The sequence below is a fragment of the Urocampus carinirostris genome, chromosome 9, assembly GCF_059441175.1.
Source record: "Urocampus carinirostris isolate Australia breed hairy pipefish chromosome 9, RoL_Ucar_1.0, whole genome shotgun sequence".
Lineage (NCBI taxonomy): Eukaryota > Metazoa > Chordata > Actinopteri > Syngnathiformes > Syngnathidae > Urocampus > Urocampus carinirostris.
The window spans coordinates 5,004,209-5,024,983 of record NC_142357.1 but is presented as its reverse complement, the minus strand read 5'-3'; the positions used below and the strand labels follow the sequence as shown (position 1 = coordinate 5,024,983).

General features: G+C 37.4%; 1 protein-coding gene across 8 annotated transcripts in view; it reads right to left on the bottom strand.

The window, feature by feature from the left end:
* Window positions 1–510: 510 nt before the first annotated feature.
* Window positions 511–20,775, bottom strand: part of gria1a (glutamate receptor, ionotropic, AMPA 1a) — a 151,072-nt gene continuing 130,807 nt past the window's right edge. Inside the window, exons 14-16 of one of the 8 annotated variants that reach the window (XM_088344299.1) lie at window positions 18,323–18,437; window positions 11,459–11,593; window positions 511–5,772 (exon numbers count right to left, since the gene is read on the bottom strand). In XM_088344299.1, the coding sequence (XP_088200425.1) occupies window positions 5,605–5,772; window positions 11,459–11,593; window positions 18,323–18,437 (418 nt within the window). In that variant the 3' untranslated portion in view covers window positions 511–5,604. Of the gene's footprint in view, window positions 5,773–11,223; window positions 11,594–15,444; window positions 15,560–18,322; window positions 18,438–20,775 lie in introns of those variants that run through there. The other 7 variants (XM_088344301.1, XM_088344300.1, XM_088344303.1 and 4 more) reach the window with 7 other exon arrangements.

The window sequence follows — 20,775 nt, the reverse complement described above, 5'->3', positions numbered from 1 at the left end:
ATGAAAAAGTAGTGAAAAGCAAGAGAAAAAGAAGATAAAAATATCAGAAAAAGCCAAAAAAAAGAAAAAAAAAGAAACAAAGGAAAAAAGTAAATAGAGAACAAAAAAAGTAATAACTAGGAAAAAATAAACACAATGAGATTTTTTAAAGGAATTTAAAAAAATAGAAAAAAACAGGGAAAAAGAAGAAAAAGTTTGTGTTGTATTCAAATAATTTCCAATTATACCAAGTCAATCTTGTTGCTGACATTGTACTTCCACTAAAAAATGTGATTAAATACAGTTGTGTATCGTACTACTAATGACTTAATTGCCACAATTGGGATTGCTGTTGCTCACTGTTGTTTCAAGCGTTACTCACCGACTTTGTGTGAACGCCCAGACCCGTGGAAAATTAGAGGGAACATTGCCCACCACTGATATTCTAACATCAATTTGTTCAGAGCAAGAGTCATGTCGTGTCATGCAAGGGCATCATTTAAATAACACAGCTGTCAATGAACAAATATATACATTGTTTATTACTTTATTTGTTTACAAAAGCACGATGAATTCCTTCCAGGATGCTTTGGCTAGAAAAACACCCCCCCCCCTCAATTTCCAACACTCATCGTTTTTTATCAGCAATATTTAGATTCTTTGACACGCTTTCTGAAGATAAATCAAACAACAAAAACCTCTCTGAATTGTGGGATACTAGATTCTAAGAATTAAATATTGTGAAAAAGGAAAACAACACTTAAAAATATGTTTTGTTAAGTTACTCACACTTAAAAGGACAAACAGAAAAACATTTTAAAACCTCAAAGATAAAATAAAAAATAAACCCAAACTTCAACAGATTTGTCCACACAATTTTTTTTCTCCACTTTCATAAATCTTTCATTTTTTTACGCTGTTGAATGTGTGAAAACACAGCCAAACCAACCATTCTCTATAATACAAACATTGAGTGTATTTTTTTTAATTTGACATTTATTTTTCTTATAAATCTGTTATGGAATATAAAACCTCTCGGAATATGAAGCCTCGTTTAAGGAACACCGTGTCCAAATCAATACAACAGCACAAAAAGACGGAAGTAAAATTATTCACGCAGTTCAGGTACACAATGGCGCGACTGCAAAGCAAACCTCGAAGAGAGGAAATTGTTTTTATATACATCGTAGCCGCTGTTATGTACGACTTCGATAAACAACACTGCCTTGTCATGAAGAAGATCAAGCACGTTGAATTTTCAATTTGGTACTTTAGTTTCAAAAGCAGAAAAGGAAGAACAAAACAATCCACATCATACAGGAAGCAGCAGTAAATGTTGGGACGTCAGACAACCGGCTTGAGAGGTAACCTTGAAGTCACCTTCAGGTGAAATCATTGCTTTCAGCAAGAACAATTTGCGAGGAGGGTGACAAATGTCATTTCACACACATATTTGCGTTTTTACTTTCACGTATTTGACTTGAAATATTCTACAATAGAAGCGGTGTTATGAGTGAAATGGAATGTTTTAATTGTTCATTTTGTTCTGTTCATTATTCTCGCATTTTGTTAAAGAATTCAGCGGCGAGGCCACGCCACAAGGAAACCAAATGATTGATTTGATTTGTTTGTATCTGCCAATAGTCTTAAATTCAATACCCCGGCAATTCAAGAACAGAAAAGATTATGTAGACCTATCCAATTTGTTGCATTACATGTTATGAATGAATATATATATATATATATATATATATATATATATATATATATATATATATGCAGACACCTACTTGATGTTATATATGTTATAAATAATTTAATATTGTTTTAAACAGCGTAATTTTATCTGATTGTCTTTAAACCGCTTAGAATTAAAATAGAGTAATGCATTAGGTCCTTTTTTATAGTACACAATGAGAAACTCAAAATACAATCGGGCTAGCTCAAAAGACTCCTGAGCTAGCCAATTTGCATTTTGAGTTCTTCAATGCGCAATATCAAATTTAACTTTGTTTCAAAACCAATGTGATTCAATTTTTTTTTATAGATCAAGAAAGGAAATACACAAAGTACATGTCTGCGGGTTGGATTATTCTTTGATGTATATCCTCACTGGTATCCTAAAAAAAACCTTAAATGGACTGTTTACCAAAAAAGGAGATACATCTGTTTGCGATAACAAATTGACATGCTTACATGATCTTTTTCCCTCATTCATTGTCTAGGTATCAGATTGCAGACTGCATAGTTAGGTACAAGGGAATCCAATCAATAATTTGTTATCCTCCCTTCTGCAAAGTTTTTGCGGTCCGCAACTCAAAAAGTTTTCCCACCCTTTCTAGGCTTAAAACTCACTTCTACTCTATAGCATACGAATAACCTAAACTTAAAATGGCGGCGGCCTCTGTTGGCTGCGGCTGCATCGGCTCGCTACAACGGGTCAGGTGTATCGACATTTCGTTCTGTGTACATTGTTACAAAGAATGACAATACAAAGGAAATTATTATTATTATTATATGTAATACCTTGTGAAGCCCTTAGAGACTAATTGTGATTAAGGGCTATACAAATAAAAATGACTTGACTTTCAGTAGAGACTTTATCTCTTGGAAGATCTAATACTTTGCAATCCCCTCAGAAAATCTGGCCGAGGGAGAGAGATGTCCAACCTTATCTGTGGGACGTGCTGACATCTGATGAACCAATGAAAGTATTTAAGGATATGCCTCAATTAGATTAAAAAATGTAAGAGTAATTTTTTTTTTTGAAAAACATTCTTAGGAAGTGGCAGTATACCACATTGTACTGGTCCATCACATAAAACCCTATCGAAGTTTGTAATTTTAAGTTGAATAAATGAGAGAGGTATGAGCACAGTGATACTTCTACATAAGAGATTGATTCGTTCCCCGATTGTGCTCGAATCTAGAATTGCTCATGTATTGAGTGAATTTTCCCCAATGAGAAATAATTGAAAACTAACTATTCCGCTCCTGGCCTTCCAAAAGCACCAATGTCAACCTTAAATAGCTATAAAATAAATCTTCTTCACCACAAAGACAAATGGTAATTGAAAAATATAATACAGTAATAAGATTAATGAGAGGATAATAAAATGACTTTAAACCCGACCCGGCAGGAGCATCGATGGTGTTGCGTACCCAGCGGTGCATTTAGGGTTCTAAGTGTCAATAAAATACCTCAATGTTGTTCTCTCAGAATTTTGTTTTATATCGTACTGTATGTCGGGCAAGGTTTCTTTTCGAAATACATCTCGTATTTTAAAGTTCTTGTATCTAGAGCAGCTCGTATGTAGATGTATCACTGTACTTTTTGAAGTATTGCAGTAGAGCAATTCATTAAAAGGAATAAGCTGAAAATCACATTATATACATCACAGAGTGAACAAGAACGAGTGATTACTCTGGATTTTATGAAAACTTTTGCCGGCAGATTTGTCTTTCGACGTGTTCTGCTAATCGTTTTCAGACACGCCGAAAATTTCAAAGCAGCGAAATACAGTGGAAGGTCCCTCGTAGTCACTATATTGCAATGGTGTGACATTTCTATCTCAGGAACTTGAACAGAAAAATTGTTGCACATACAAATAATGGTGCTATGGCACAAAGACAAGGCATGGCGTGTTACAAGAGCAGCTTGTTTTTGTAGACTGGCCAAGGACTTTCATCAGGAAAACTTGAATCTTTACAAGACATTAGTGCGAACCGTGTACTTAAAACAATGCTGCATTTGGTCATCCTACATACTACATGAAGGCATGATAAAAGTGCAGGCATGTCCCTGAAAATTTTTTTTAAATTATTGGGGTCGTCATAATTGTTTGTCTTCACTACAGACACCATCGACTCTGTAGGTACCGTAAATTCCCGACTACAGGGCACACCTTATTGACAGCTGCATGCTTAAATTTAAGAAGAAACTCAATTTTGTCTTTGTACAAGGTGCACCGGATTTTAAGCCTCAGGCTTAAATAGCCATAAAAATAAACAAATTTACGTCCATTTGTTACATTTTAACCCCAGCGCACAGCTCGCGCCAACCACGTGGGGAATTTGGCGTTCTGGCCTTTGTCGTTGTTGTTGAGGCCTTTCAGTTCTGCCCGAGCTGTTTACGTCTTGTGTTATCGGATCATCTGAACATTCAAGACGGCTATTTCAAAGAAAAGCACATATTTACTACTGCGCCAAAAACACAAATGAGGGCTAGGCCGTGTAAAATGTGAGACCTATATGTAAAGACCGTCATGTAAGACCAAATTGCATTCACTTATTATCGTTCCTTAAGGATTAAATAAAACTTCAGCTAGCTGACATTGACACCAAAGATACGGAAAGAGAAAGGTCGCGTTTTAGATAGAGGATTACTATGGCTGTTCAATTCGGATGTATAGAATAAGGACAGAATTTGTGGGTGGAAAGTTGAAATATTTAAAGTATAATGTAAATATTCAATAAAGTGTAGTACTGGAATGTAAAACCTCCTGTTTTGTTCCTTTTATGTATTTTATAGATAATGTTGGCAAAACATGGACTTATTTCCCTGAAGGGAGTAAATATCGGCTGACGTCAGCACTGTGTTTTGTATTTGTGGTGCAGACGTTGTGAAAAAAAGGAGTTTGCAGTTTTCCTCAGAGCCACAATACATATACATTGGGAGGGCAGCTATAATGTGAAAAATAGTGCCAGATTTTGTGTTGTCGTCATTTGTGGTTGTCCCGGTAATAGACCAAATTGCATTCATTTGTTATCGTTTCTCGAGGATTAAAGGAACCTTCAGCTAGCCGACCTTGACACAGATAATACAAAAGGAGAAGTGAGTGTTTTGATGGATAATTTCTACTGCTGATCAATATGGATGTATAAATTGTCGACATGCTTCTTAGGTGAAAATTTGAAATACGTCATTATATTGTTAATACTTTTAAATCTCCCGTTTCGCTCCTGTTATTTATTATATAGATAATGTGGGCAAAAACATGAGCTAATTTCTCTCGAAGGGCGTCAAAATTGTTTCTGCAGTGTTTTGAATTCAGAGAGCATGTGGTGTAAAAATGAGTAGCTCGCCGTTTTCTTCAGTGCCCTGCAACCTTTTGGGAATTTTGCGACAGAGTGCCAAAGATGCAATTTTGATACTCGACACCACAAAAAAACATTGTGTAAATTTAACAAAAATTAGTGGCTTGTAGTCCAGAATTTACAGTGGTTCGGGGTTGGCAGTCGAGGAGGAAGCTATTGCACAAGGACACAAGTCAACAATCCATTTAGATGACAAAACACACACACGTTTCTTGGGGTGGACCCAGAGATGAGAATAAGCAAAAACACACCCAAATTCTTTATTGCAGCACACTTCTTGTCTTCTAACACTGTCTTTCTTTGAAACAACCGCAGAATAAAAACATTTCCAGTTTATATGTCGCCATGAGCGGCGTTTGAAGAGTGCATTTTGGCAGTAAGTGAAATTTCGTTCCGGTCGGGCAAAGCCGGGAGAATTGATGGGTGAAAGTCAAAACCACAGAGCCACGATTTCTATTGGAGGTCCGGCAGAGTCCGGCGCTCGTGCTGTTCCACCCTGGCCACCACCCCTTTCGTACTGTCACCTGATCACATTCCTGAGGCGCCCAGACCCATGCTGGCAGTGTGGCTCATGCACGGCAGTGTCTGAATGGTTTTGGGGAAATCGTGGCTGAGGAGTCGTCCGTTCTCGCCTCCGCTCCCATTCCCGCTTATTCTGGTCAGGGTGGAGCAGCGCATGGCCTCGTTGATGGACTGCTGGGGAAAAGAGCAATTATTAAATGAGTGGTTTAAGCTTTAAAAAAAAAGGCAATCACTACTCTATTTTTGATTACTATCGGCCTTTTTGAACGTTAGAGGTGGGAAATTCTAGAATTTTGGTATCCATCTAATCCACGTAAATACAAATACATATATTTGGGTTTATTGATCGATAACGATCCGATACCTTTTGCTTAAAAATGACATGATCATGAAATAATTAAAACCCTCCCCCGTGAGATTGTTTATACAAGGTTCTCACACCTTTTTGATGGCCAAATTCTAGCAATTTTCAAAGCCAATTTTTGAAATTTTCCAGTACTTTCGAAGTAAGAAATCCACCGCCGATCGAAAGAACATTTATTTTTTGTTTACTTTGATGATTATAATAAGGTCGCTATCTTGCTGATAGCACTCACTTTGTGCTATTTGGATGTGTTCCTACCTATGATTTACTATATTTTTTTGTCAATGGGATGCTGTAAACTAAAAATTCTGCCATTCCTTTCTACAATGCACTCGCAGGTTGTCGACGTCACCCTCTATAGGTGTTGGGTAATAATTAAGTACTTTATGTATAAAGAGCCACAAAATGAGCCAAATTTGGACTCATTTTAATTATATTGATTTCCACGAAGCTGAGTGCACTCAATCATGGAATCTTAGAGACTGCTGATCTTTAATTTTTCTTTTAATTATTTTAATTTGGATCTGTGTCTAAATTAGTTAAAACAGAATTGCAAATAGTATCTATTTAGCATTTTTGCCTCATTTATTTATAGCACTGAAGAGTCAATATTTTCAATTTTCATTTGGTGTATCTTGTTTTATTATTATTGACAATATATCACTAAAAAAAAAAATAAAAAATAAAAATCTGAGTAGCCATTTGGGAGCCCAAAAAGTCGGTTTTATGAATAAAGATCTCCTCTATGGTGCCACCAAAAGGGGGTGATGATGCTTCAACGACATAATGACAAGCCACCAGAGCAGGTGTGATGGCGTCATTTTCATGCATTTATGAAAATAATTCTTCGTTTGCTATGTGGTCTATAGAGTCAGACTGCCTAGAAACATGGCACTGACCCACAATTGAAGCATTTTCCTGACTTTGAAAACACAACATTAAAATTCAAGCATTTTCAAGGATTTCAAGAACCTTTACGAACCCTGTTTGAAAGCTAAAAGCAACTCAAGCATCCAGTCATGTTTTTTTGCTGCATTGACTACTTTCTTTTCATAATGGAACATGTCTTATCTATTTAAGTTTTTATTCAAAAGAAGCAGCGTATACCCTTCAAATAGAAGTTATGGTAAGACGTTTTTTTATTCTAGAGTTTATATATTACTTCCTTACTCTGTCAATCAAATGGCAAATACGATGTAGGTTTGTCTATTTGTAAATCTGACTGCGCCTCACCAGACATGAACTTCACCACACATGACTAATACTTTCCTGGTAGTCCTTTACTTATAAAACTCATAAAGTGATGAGAGTTCACTTTTAGATAAAACTCTGTTGCATGACTGTAAAAATGGCAGTGCCTCTTAAACTTAATCCCATTTCCATCTCCAATAGCAACATGCTCCTGAAAGCGTTCCCTCAATTTCTTTACCAAAGGAACCATGTGTAATCGGAAGATACCTTTCATAAATTACTTATTTGTGTGTGCATCCACAGGGTGTGTGTGCCTTGTCATATTTCAATCCTCTGGGTTTTCAGTTTAAAATGTATTGGCAGGTACAGCAAGTCCTAGTGTCGACTTGAGCCATCCATCCATTTGAGAAATGTGAGCTGGATCTGATCACAGCTCTTGGACCTCTCGGGCCATTTATTTGTGTAATAATTGATTAGGCAACATCATGCAGGAACAGTAAAGTATGAAAGAAAGTTGTTCGCGTCTGCCGACATTTTGGGAAATGATTCATTTTTGACAAAGCACCTAGGCTCTAGAACGTTAAGGATCACGTGAGGGTGACCAGCATTGTTACTTTTCAAGCCAAACAGCGCATTAAAAGCTTTATAAGCATACAGATTGAGTCTCCGTTAGAATGCTGATTAAGAATAAATAAAAAAGTTACCCTTGCTGCAACAACGAGACACCAAGGAGGTGTTGAATCAAGTTGGTGCTTGATCACTAAATTAAATGGATAAGCTACACAAAGGGAAACATTTCTTTGTAAAGATATATTGAAAATAACACGTACTTTTAGGCTACTGAAACGCAATAAGGTATTTCAATAAACATGGTATACATATAAAGAATGTTCACCACAATGGGCCTAGCTTTGCGAAACAGTCAGCAAGAGCAGCAGCAGGAGTAGGGGACAGATTTATTCAGAGTGACAGAGGTAGATAGATGCATCCTCTTAATTCAAATTGCCTTATACTTGTCCACCAACATGAGTGTCTGTCTACAGTATGTGTGCATAAGTACATGTGAATCAATACATAAATTCCTTTCTTAACTTACATAAAGGCAAAAACCATTTTAAAAACATAACATTGGGCATTTTTTTCACGCTTTGTAAAACCAGATTAATACATAAACACCCAAATATCCTCTCTTTGGTGCTACTTTTTAAAAAAAAACTGTGTGTAAGCTTACCCAATGACCTGTAATAACTAGAGTTTTTGTCCATTTAGAATATCATACCAAGACACGGGTTGCCTTCTGCAGTTTTTTTGCCTATTTGCAGAGTGTGCATTGTATCTCACTCACAAATGTATGTATGGAAACTTTCGCTCTGACTCACTAAAAGAATAAAGGAATACCTTTGCCACGATATTTTCATGGTTATTTTCACAAAAGAAGAGATGTTGCTGTTGATCTATATTCGTACATATGTGTTTAAGTTCCTGCGTCAGGTGAGCAACCCAGCACATATGTTCTTGACTAACATGAAGAACGATGGATTGGAAAAGTACATTTTTAGAGCCAGGGGGAATATCTTTTACACTATATGGGTTATACTTCCGTGCCAATTCTAGGACTCTTAGGTGTCCATGCCGTTTTATTGGATGGTGGGGTATTTTAATTTATTTTGGTGTAGACTGACTTCAAGTTGTTTGATTTTTGTTATTTTCTCACAACAAAACTGCCACCGCTTAGGTTTCGTGCACAGTCATCCCCGTAACTGTTTGCCTGCAGAGATTTTATGACTTGACATATTAACTCAATGTTGGGAGATTTTACTTTACTAGAAAAGATAAGTATACAAGTAAAATCGGACTTACAGCCAGGATTGGTTTCAACCAACTGGTTGTAAATCAGTTTTGACGTAAGTTGAAATCCATCACTATAGTAGCAACTCCTCCTGAGATGGTATGTTGTTGTTGTTAACAGGTCACTTCAACTGTCAGAAATTACAAATATTGACTGCATGTAAATACATAAAGTCATTGTGAATAACAACTGATAATGATTAGTTTTGATGACTACATCCGGCCACATTTTTTTTTTGATCTGTATATACCTTTTTATACTTGCTAAAAGTTGCATGAAAGGTTCAAAATATTTATTTAATGACATGTATGCCAAGTGGAAAAGTATTGAATACAAGAAGGTAGGTTTTTATTTTATGTTTATAGTTTGACAACTTTGGAGACGATGTGATGCTGTTTAGGGGATAGCGATGAAAAACCACCAGCGCCAGTAGTATGCATGAGATAAATAAAAGAACATGCAGCCTAGAAGAGGTGATTGTGGTGGAACGGGAAGTAACAAATATTGAAATGGAAGAAGTTAGAAAGACGCAAACAAGTATGGAAAATGAAAAGGACGAAGAAGGGCTGTGAAATATTTGATAAGTTTAAAAATGTAATTTCACATGGTAAGTGATAGAGGAAATACTGTCCATTGTTCAATGCCATTCAGATGATTTCAATATATTTTTAAGCTTGCAAGAAAATTACCACTTACACTTTTAATATGTTATAATACTTAAACAGGAGTCACTTTTATACAGGATATTTTTTCACTGCTTTTGCCATAAATCAAAAGATGAATAGAGCTGCAACTGACAGATATGCCTTATATAATACAAATATGAAACAGCGTTTTAAAAAAAACGTTTTAATTATTTAGCATTTTATTTAGGATTGGGTGCTTAATACTTTAAAGTATAACCATGTTAATTATACCTTATTTGTTGTATTTTTGTACAGACCTACGAAGGACTTCAGTGTGTGCTATGTTTTTTGTGCAAAGGCTGTCAATATATGTAAAAAAGGGGTTGTGTTAAACAGCTTAACCAGCAAGCATAGTGCGCATGTTGCAAAAAGAGCACATGCATTTGCAATTAATGAGCCGTAGTTAGATATAGGCAATTTCATTTTCAGATGATAGTTGAAACTTTTAAGGCGGTCCTAGCCAGCTCTCAGACCACTCTTTTATTTTAGCACTGCCTGTTATCCTTCTGTATACCATATTCATAGTTATCGCAATGAATAGTAAAAAAGGGGCCCAACAAACAACTGCCAAAAACACACTGTAGCAGCTAGCTCATCGTAGTACACCTGCTCTTAGCTGGTTCTGTCTACCATTGCTGAAATTAACGGTCAAAAGAAAGATTATACAGTATTGTGTCGCAAACTGTAAAACTGATAAACTGTAATATATGAAAATACTCATGGTATTGTCCAGGACGAATAAAGCTTGGTTTATGTTGGCTGCATCTACGAGCCACGTGCAAAGATAAAATGTCAATTTGGCAACCTCGGCCACTCAAGCGTAAAATGCAAGATTTCAAAACAATGCTAATAGGTCATGCAGAAAAAAGTGACGAGTTACCCTTAGCAGAAATTGGGAGGTAGAAACTTTTCTATGACCCGTAATGTCACCTATTATGTTTAATGAGATCAAAACGTTGCAAACGACTCCTGGCGAGATACCTAAATACTTGAAAACTGTACCTTTATCTTCAATTCCATCCATTACCGAAGTGAATTACATTCGAAATCATGTTCTACTTTTGTTACAGTTATATTTTCCTTTGTCATTCACAATTTTTACTTCCTTCTAGTGCAAGGGTATGCAACGCAAAATAGTATAAGATCCATATTGGTTACCCTCCCCCGTTCTAGTGTATGGGAGAATATCATTCAACACTACCCACGGTAATTATGAATGCTGCCAAATGCTCACTGGATATCGCAAGTTTTATTTCCATGTTGAAGAATACATATGTCAAGCATGGACCAAGCTAGAAGAACAGTGGGGATGGGTTCTGCAGGTTTGACTGTCTATGTTGTAAATTGTAAGGCTGGTAGACCTAGAGGAAGTAGTTATGTTTGGTGGAGACAGGCATAAGGAAAATTGTGAATTAAGCAATTGAGGACATCTGCAGGCCCTCGGTAACACGAAAACGGAGCGAGGGGAGCGACAGAAGGAAAGAGAAGGTACAGGAGAGCGTTTGAACTGCAATGCAAGCCGTGGAAGGCCCTACTGTGGCCACGGGTAGATGGGCGGGAGATGAGGAGGCGGATGTCATCATCATCATCATCATAGCTTGATCACTTTTCCTACCCCGTTGCAGTGCTCTGCCCTTATATCTTAACAGTGTTGTTGGCGTACAGGCCATAGCTCTGCAGCTCTGTGTAGGGGGCGCTAGCACCACTGTCTAAGGCTGAGCAGTGAAAGGCCTGAGCAGCTGAAGCAGCAGCGGCTCGCGCGGTGGACACCTTCATTCGACGGGACTCGGTCCGTGATTTGTAGCAGAACTCCACCAGCGCCACCAGCATGGCCAGGCCCAGTCCGCCAATCAGGATGTAGAAGACTCCGGCCACGTTGCTGAGGCTCAGAGCACTTGTCTTGTCCTGGAGTAAGGAAGGGACCAGAAGAGCCGATTGGTTAGCGTAGGTTTTGGAACATAGCAACAGGTAACATTTAACTTTTACGTACTGATGATAGACTGAGGATGTTTCCATTTACACACACTACTCGCATACTGTACACGGTAAACTGAAACTATTCTTCTTTAGCAGTGGTTCTTAACTGGTCTGACTTCAGGAATGCTCAATTAGCTGGAACACTTCACTTTAGTAGTTTGAGCATTTTTAAATAGACCCAACATGCACAAACATGTAATAACCGCTTTATGCTTTCATATGCTAACACCTTGAGGCACAAAACACACTGAGCCTCTGTCTTTAACGATAATCAAATCTCAGTCTTTCATAGTCTTTGCTGTATCTGCGCTTAGCCAGGCTCAACATGTGTAAACAAACTTTACTGCTCTTTTCTGTGTTGTAAAATGGTGTCTGTCAATGGGCATCTGTTGGGCATTATAACAACTACCGTTAAGTAATCAAAGACCTGGGACCCACTGTAAACAAGTACGAGACACACTTTTGGTTCACAACCCACCAGTTAAGAAACACTGCTCTAAAACAAAACACACAACCCTAAACCAAAGTTTGCATTCAGTGAATAAAAACTATACAAATAGTATAATCACTGGTCAAAATATTAGCGACACTTTACCAAGACAATCATTGCATTCGAGGGTTATGGATGCAAATTCTTGAGTACTTGAGTACTCTGGTAGTAAATTGAGTTTAAGGGAATGGGGGTCAAGGATACCAGGAATCTTGTAGTGCAGATACCATGTCTTATTGAAATGAAATTATCTGCATTTATATAGCGCTTTTCAAGTCAATGACTTCCCAAAGCGCTTTACATTGTGCTTCACATTTTCCAATAGCGGCCGTGATCTGTGCAGCCATGTAGGGCGCTAACCTGATTATTGGGGGTATTGGGGGTTCAGTGTCTTACCCAAGGACACTTCGACATGTAACACGGACAAGCCAGGATTCGAACTGGGATCCCTTAATCCTAAAACGATCGCTCTACCTCCATAGCTACTATCAGTTTTGATAGCAAAATGTTTGTATCCACATTAGTTGTATCAATACTGTACTTAGTATCTGCTTGAAAAAAAATTGTCATCAAACCTTTTTTTTTCCAGGGACACAACATAGATTCAAATGCAAAGCTAAGCCAAAATTCTACATTTACTAAACGGGTTGACTCACATTTATGAGCAGACCTAATGTTTTGACCAGTTTCACGGTAAACTTCTTCATTCGTACAGAAATACATTAAAGAATGTACATGAGATTGACGAATCAAGACATGTTAATTAAAATCACACGCACTCAGAAACACACACCAACAAATTTTACAACGGCAAAACATTCCAGGCATGTCTCACGAAGCACAGTTATCAAACTCAACTTGAGTAACTTATCACAAAAATGGAAAAAAAGCTTTAACTATTTTTTTCTTTACCTATAGGGGCATCTGGACAAAATGCATTTAATTGTGGAGCAATCGTAAATATACTTAAAGAGGACATCAGCCCAAAGGACTCCCTGGCATTATTATGTTGTATTGACCTCTACTGGTCTGAGCGCATCATTTTATAGTTGTAAAATATGAGTTAAGAAGCAATATTGAACTGTTTTTATCCATCCTGGGTGCTTCCATTTTTAGAATGCTTTCATTTGAAGATGACATACCAAACACTCAGACTCTATTAACTATTGACCATTCATGGTTTTGCTTCAGAAAACTGGTGAACTGCAGTGTTGGGACTAACACGTTACAAAGGAACGTAATTACTTTTCTCTGTAACGAGTACTTTAACACGTTATTAATAACATTTTGTAACTCAACTGTTGTTACAACATTGTGCATTACTCTGCTGCTTATTATTAAAAGCAGATCACGAATTGGAACGTCCACTAATTGCTAACTGTTCCTCCTTCGCTCACGATACAACCCATACTCGGCCAGCAACGGTTAAGAAGGGTAGGGGTTATGTTATGGTGGTTTTGTCTCAAGCGCAGAGTATGAGGACAGTGAATTTTTCTTAATGGAGATGTTCTCCTCATTTTAGAAAAAAAACAAAACATCTTGGACAGTACCCAGAAATGGAAAAAGAAATGTTATAATTGTTTGAAGCCAACATACAAAACGGACATCAGGGGTCTCGGCTAAGTGTGCTTGTAAGCTCTAAAGATTGCACAAGCCAAGAAATCTAGTGTTCACTAATTCCACAGGTTTGTGTACACATTTAGTTTTATTTCTCTTATTATGTGGCTATTTTAAAACAACTTAAGGGAGTCGGCTTCAATGCAAGTATATACGGTGATTTGTAACTAGATGGTTAGTTTCAGAGTAACGCAATACTTCTGGGTGTCAGTATTCTAGGGAATAACGCTTCTGGTGTCAGCAATCTGGGGAGTAACTTGATTACTTTTTAAATGAAGTAACTGTGAACTGTAACTCATTATGTTTTTCTTTCCCAGTAGTCGCCTAACTGTAATTATTTAACTGAGCATTTGTGATGTCATCTTCACCGGACAGTAGGGCTGTACGATCAACCGATTTATATTCCGATGTGACGTAGTTCGATTGTGTAATCGCAAGGCACTGAATTTTTTTCTAGGGTTTAGAATTTCCCTTTGTTATTTGAGTGATGGAGTATTTGGCCAACCAGAATGGTCACAGTTCGTGTTTTAAAGGCGCCGTCCAATCAAAGGCAAGTTTTAACGGCACTAGGAAATAAAGGCGAGGTAAAGTTTCCAAGCAGAACGACACACACCCATATGTGAGCCTCGTGTGAAAAGACAGCACCCTAAAAAAGCTCCCCAAAAGAGGTTTCTGTTTACTTAGGTTTAAAGCATGCAACTAGCATTAACCCTTCATGCATTAGAGGGATCAAAAAGGTTGCTATTCCTCAGAATCTTTAAAAAAAATGTTGAAATATTGTCATATTCCAAGTATTCCCCATAAAACATGTTCATGGCATGATGCCGTTCTTTGTTTTTATGCAATTACATGAGTTTGTTTTAACAAAACAAAATGTTTTGTAGTAATTTTAAAAAACAACAACTTTTAAAGTGGCAATGTACATCAATTCAACACTAAATGTTGCTCCGTCATGTAGTGCAACTGAAAACGAGTGCTACAAAGCACAAGGAAGACTACAAACTACGACACTCAAAGTGACCCCCACCATCTTTTAATTTTTTGCCTAGTCTTTTCGAGGTTTTTGGGTACCCATAGCAGCAAGATGGCAGAAAATTATTACGGCTCTCTTTAAGTGAGGCTCATTTTATGTAAAACAAAATGCAAATTTCTTGATCGACGAGTATATATAAAATAAAAAAAAAAGGAAGGAAGTTTATATGATAGGGCATGTAGTTTTGCTTATTGTTTGAATCAATATTACTTGTTTTTCATAATTGACGTCTTTTTAATTTTTTACTACTCGGAGGCGGTAAATAATACACATGCCTTTTTAAACACATTTCAAACAAATTGATTTTTTTTTTCTTATTATAAAAACAGTCAAATAGGTCAAATGAAACTGAACGCTGGATTTGTCTAATCTTGACCAAACTATTTTTAGAGTGTAGACTTATGCATAAATTACTATAAAAAAAAGTATACATTTGTAAATATGTTTGACAAAGAACAATGCTATTTTGAAAAAAGATTATCATAAAAAAATGATAATACAGAATAGCTATTTTTTTCTCTATGCATGCCACTGCAAAACGTGTTTGGTGTAATACAGTCTTTTAGGTATGGATTTGGGACTAGTCAAGGATCAGGGCTGGGGCTATTGTGAGGAGACAAAATCAGGATGGAGACTAACCTTTCTTCCGGAGTCCTTGTTGCCACACTCCCCTTTATCGTACCACCATTTGTTTTTCAGTTTGTCTAAGACGGCTTGCTCATTGAGTTTCAACACCGCTAGGTTTACTGGGATTCTTCCAACCACAAAGAAATAACATAAATAACATATTATACCATGTTATTTTATGTTATTGATTGAGAAACATAGTAAAATACATTCACACATTAATACTTGAGCTGGTTAAAGAAAGGAGAACAATTTATATCACGCACATGCGTACCCACACAATCAAACACACACACACAAGTACAGATGGCATAAACATTATTAAGAACTTTGGAATCAAAGTGATATGCATTAATACTCCATCTAGCTTGTGTGCTGGCTCCCTAGGGCAGTAGATGTGTATTACTATATCACTTTGGGTAACTGGCACACTGCGCACCCTGCCTTACAATGTACTGGTAGGTTTTTTTTTAAAGATGCTTTTTTGTAATCATAAAATAATTCAAATGTCGTACTTCAAGATATTCCCAAATATATATATATTTTTTCAATTAGGAAACCAACCTGTAGCGTTCTTACCTACAATTATACAAATATGTTGCAAAATATTCCACGTGCAGGGGGACTTGAGACAAAGTCGACCGAATTGGCTTGATTCCTCTAGAGCTGTGACGTCATTGAAGGAACACAGCACTTTCAAAGTGTTTAATCCCACTAAAACAACATGTGAGGCAGCTCCAAAACAGACAGTGATTGAGTGGACAGCGATTGCATACCGCTCATTTCGGCTTGGAGAAAATGAAACTTTGTTTATCCTATTGCTGGGGGCCTTGTGACTCCAAAGGCTGCGTGGGGTTACCCGCCGCCGTTATAGCTTGTGTTTCTTGTTTGTCTTCGCCTCGTTTTAGATAGGGGACTATGTCCTTTTGTCTATGTTTTTTCGCTGCATGTGTCTCTGATGGTATACTTTTGTCAAGCTAGTGCTCCATTAGTGTTGGGGCTGCCAGAGGCTTTCCTGTTTTGTTTGCTCTCAGTTGGTGCTCGTTGGTTGCCTACCGCATACTGTTTGGTTAATTCCCGATCGGGTTCAGGTTTATTGCCATTGCTGCTTTTCGTTGTTGGTTCTGGTTAGTCTGGCTCCTCACTGCTTGTTTTTGGTCAGCTAGTTTCATGCATTTCTGCTAAAACTGCGTCCGCCTTTGGTTTATTGGTCCCGATTAGCCCCCTTCAGGCGGCTCTCTGTGTGTGTGTTTTGCCAATTTGCCCCTTTTGGCTGATCACCCTTTGTTGTATCATTACTGCATCCACAACAACACCTAGGCATTCTCCACAAAAATAATTGTAACCATCCCCCCAAAAACACCAGTTAAAATGAATGAATTAAAGGATAATTTGAAATTTAAATACAATATTAAAATTAGATAAAAAACACATCGTGTTAAATATTTTATCATATATCTAAATTTAAAAATGAAATAATTTATTTTTATTAACGAACAATGATTAATTATTCCCTGTTTCAATAACATTTTGTCAAAAAACAAACAAACATCATAGACATCATAGCAAGAACCGGTAGCACATCTTCTGTCATTGCAGAACACGCACGCTAGGGTAGACGACAGACAGGACCTGAGATTATCACTAGCAATTGTTAAAAGGGCATTGCTTGGAAAGCCAAATCTCCCCTTTTCTTCATTTTGACTCCACCCAGAGTCGGTGATGATTTAAAGAAAAAAAAAAGATTACAATGAGTTTTGGCCAGGTTTTTTTTTTCCATCCCAGGAAAATCCTCGGGCGACTGGAAATCTCAATGATTCGAGTGGCAAGCTGACCTAAACCAGGAATCCAACAAAAATCTGATTTATCATAGACATCCCCATCAGAGATCTGATTCCTCATAGACCTTCACATCAAGGTCGCCGTGGAAATTGGATTATTCCTTTGACCTTGACTGTGGACTCCTGAACTTTGAGACCAGCGATACGAATGGATTTGGGATTCCTTCAATTGGAAAACACAAGAGATGTATTTTCTTCGCTTATTTTTTGAACCTTCTTTCCATTCAGTTGGATTGTCATTGTCAATTTGAAATGGTTTATTGTGTGACTCCAGATTGACACGACAACAGATTTGGGTTGATTCAAAAATCCTATCAGTGCTCATACAAATACATTTTGGACTAATACTACGTTGATGACGGTTATTGATCTGAAATAGAAATAAAAGAAATAGGAGTAACCAAACTTAAGAGTTCTCATCTAACACCTTAAACCGAATAAAATTGTTATTTTATGACAATTTATGTTAAATTATATCTATTGTCTTGTCCATTGTTCATTAAATTTATGGCTTTTGTTCAGATGTATTTTAATTCTGGTGTTCACACTATTAATTTTATCACCATCAAAACTACAAGTAGTCCAGTAGCTGTACTTCGCTCAGACTAATAAGTGCTACACTACTCGTAACCTCTTTGACTAATTAACACATAAAACAATATGGCGGATGGCTTGCTAGGGTAAGGTGTTCCTCTAAAGTCGTCACAGCTGAGAATCACAAAGACACGGCATGCTGTCTTCAATATGCATCAGCTTGAGAAGTAATTAAAATTTACAGCTTAAATATATTCAGATTTTATGAAAAAAAAAAAAAAGAAGCCTGGACTATTTCTTTCCCTTTTGCACGTTTAAGACTTTGGGAATACCTTTCAAGAATTCAAATATTGCACTTAATGGGAATACACAATACATTGTGGTTTTGTGTTCTATTTTAGGTCAGGCTGGTGTCGCAGTGAGGGTCTGCCGGTTACCCCCCTCCCCGTACAACCACCACGCACCCAATGGTGGTGGTAAGTTTACCCGCAGGGTTTTATCAAACTGTCTCTGACCTTGGAGTCCCCGCCCCCGCTGCCGCACTCTCCCTTGTCGTACCACCACTTGTTTTTCAATTTGTCCAAGAGGCCCTGCTCGTTCAGTTTTAACACTGCCAGGTTTACAGGGTTTCTTGAAAATAATATGAGACGATAGCCATTAGCAGACATTCTATGCCACAGATATAACGAGATCAGAATCATGGTGGTTGTGATTATGACAACACTGACTAATGCGCTAGAAACTCCCGTATGTAGCTACTGATATGAAGCAGGAGCTCTGGCTTTGCGATGTAAATGTTTTTTGTTAGTTGTACATCCAAAGTGAGCATAAATGCTGGATGCCCGCAAAACAATCGAGTCAGGTTTTACCAAGCAGCGGCCTCAGAGGGAGATTCATCAGACACTATAAATGGAGATGTCTTGGATGCGGAAGTCTGTCTGCAGATGGCAATTTCCTTTTACTGACGAGAGCGTGCGCATCGCTATGGTAACCGACATATCAATATTCAACCCAAAACCGCCTCCTTGTGAATTAAAGCGCAAGGCGATTCATCATTTTTTTTTCTACTGTCTGTTTTTACTTTTCCATAAAGAATGCAGGAAAAAAATTATTTCATCGTCATCCTCATTCAAATCATCTCCTTTGTGTCTGTAACCTCCCTCTTGTGAGTGTGCAAGTGTATTTCCTATAGCTGACGGCTGCAGACAAAGACATTCCCAATTCATCAAATAATAAAAAGAAGAATTTGCAATCATAATCTGAATGGGATGTTATGTCGATGTTTGCAGATATTTCTTCTTTTCTAACTAGATGCGGGAAAGTCGTTATCTGCAACCACAACTGTGAAAAACAGCTGTAGGGAACACAGGTCCAATATTTAGTGAGCTGGTAAAACCTTTGAATTCTTTCTCAGCCTTGGTTTCAGACATCAAGAAAGAAATCAAAGTGCATGGACATGATTGAAAAGTTAGTTTGTTTGGTGACTTCAGGACCTGGTGATGTCAATACAGGAAGGTGGACTGGGATTAACGGGCAGGTGGGCAGGCATGTTGGTAACATGTTCAAAATGCATGACAGGTCACCAAAAGACAAATAAGAAAAATGATGTATCGGCACCAAGAGAAGAAAGCACCTGTGAAACCAAGAGTCAAGTCATTTGGGAAAAGAACGGAACACATTTGCATACTGTATATTTACAACAGAGATGGGCATAATGTTATGGAGATTTTGCCTTTGTTCATCAGCATTAGGTTTAAGCATGTAGTCATGGTGGTATTTTAACTGTTTTTTAAAGAATCAAAACAAAACAACAACGCTTTTGACAAAACATCCATTTTTGGGAAAATACATTATGTGATTCATGGATTTGATACATATATGGGTACAAGTGGTAATATTTAAAATCAATGCTCTTTTTTATCGTCACATTATGTTGCCTGGTAGATACACTAAATTTTTTTAGACATTATTTGGTATAAAAAGACAATAGTTAGTTTTTTTTTTGCACTAATTTGAACACCCTCTTTATATGAGGTTCCAAATTGAAGCATTCATTAATGATTATGCCCATCCCTTCTTTTACATATTTGAGCATTTTTTCCTTTCTTTTTATCTGAAAAAAATAGATTTTTGTAGTTGTGCGTTGTTCAGACAAAGAGCAAATAATTCATGCATTTCAAGTCATAAACAGAATAAATGACACCTTTGGTGTCCGCAGTTCAGAAAGCTTCAGTCTAAATCAAGCTGTGTTTGCATATGTGTGGTGTCATTAATGAGTAACACCTTAAAAGCAAAATGATACCACATTGAGAGAGAGTCCTCAGCTGATTTTTATCCTACGATGTACCTCCAGATTTAGATGACTTTGAAAATAATTTCCACACTTGACAGCACTAATAATGTGATTTTAGTCCAAATTAAGGGATGTCGAGTTTGAACCACACAAATAATTTCTTGTCAGTTCGACCTGACCTTTGGCTGCGAATCAAGGTGGTCGGTCAAATGAATCCTCTGTAATTTCCAATGAAATCTCACCATATGGCTCCTTTCATTAAAATGAATGAGTCTTATTAGTTAGGGATTAAAGGCTTCAGATAGCACCAGCTTCCTCTCTCTCTCTTTGCAGCAGCTGAAGCATGAATGGTCGTTGATGTAATGCAAAATGGCAGCTGCTGCATTTGGACATCGATTGCAGGAGAGCGTTTGGCATACATTATCATTAGTTACATCAATTATCACACTTAACAGGGCAAATATTTAATTTGGTTGACTCAACACTCGCCAGCGTGAGCCCTGGTATAAATGGGCAGGTGGATGCATGGGACATGTACCCCTTTGCAGGCCGAATGGCTTGTGATGTACATTTTGAGGGTGGTTGGTTGCATTATATGACAAATCATGAAATCCCTCTAAAAATATTCGAACAGCAAGGTCAATCCCTTTGTTTTTCCTGTATAAAGTAGTAATC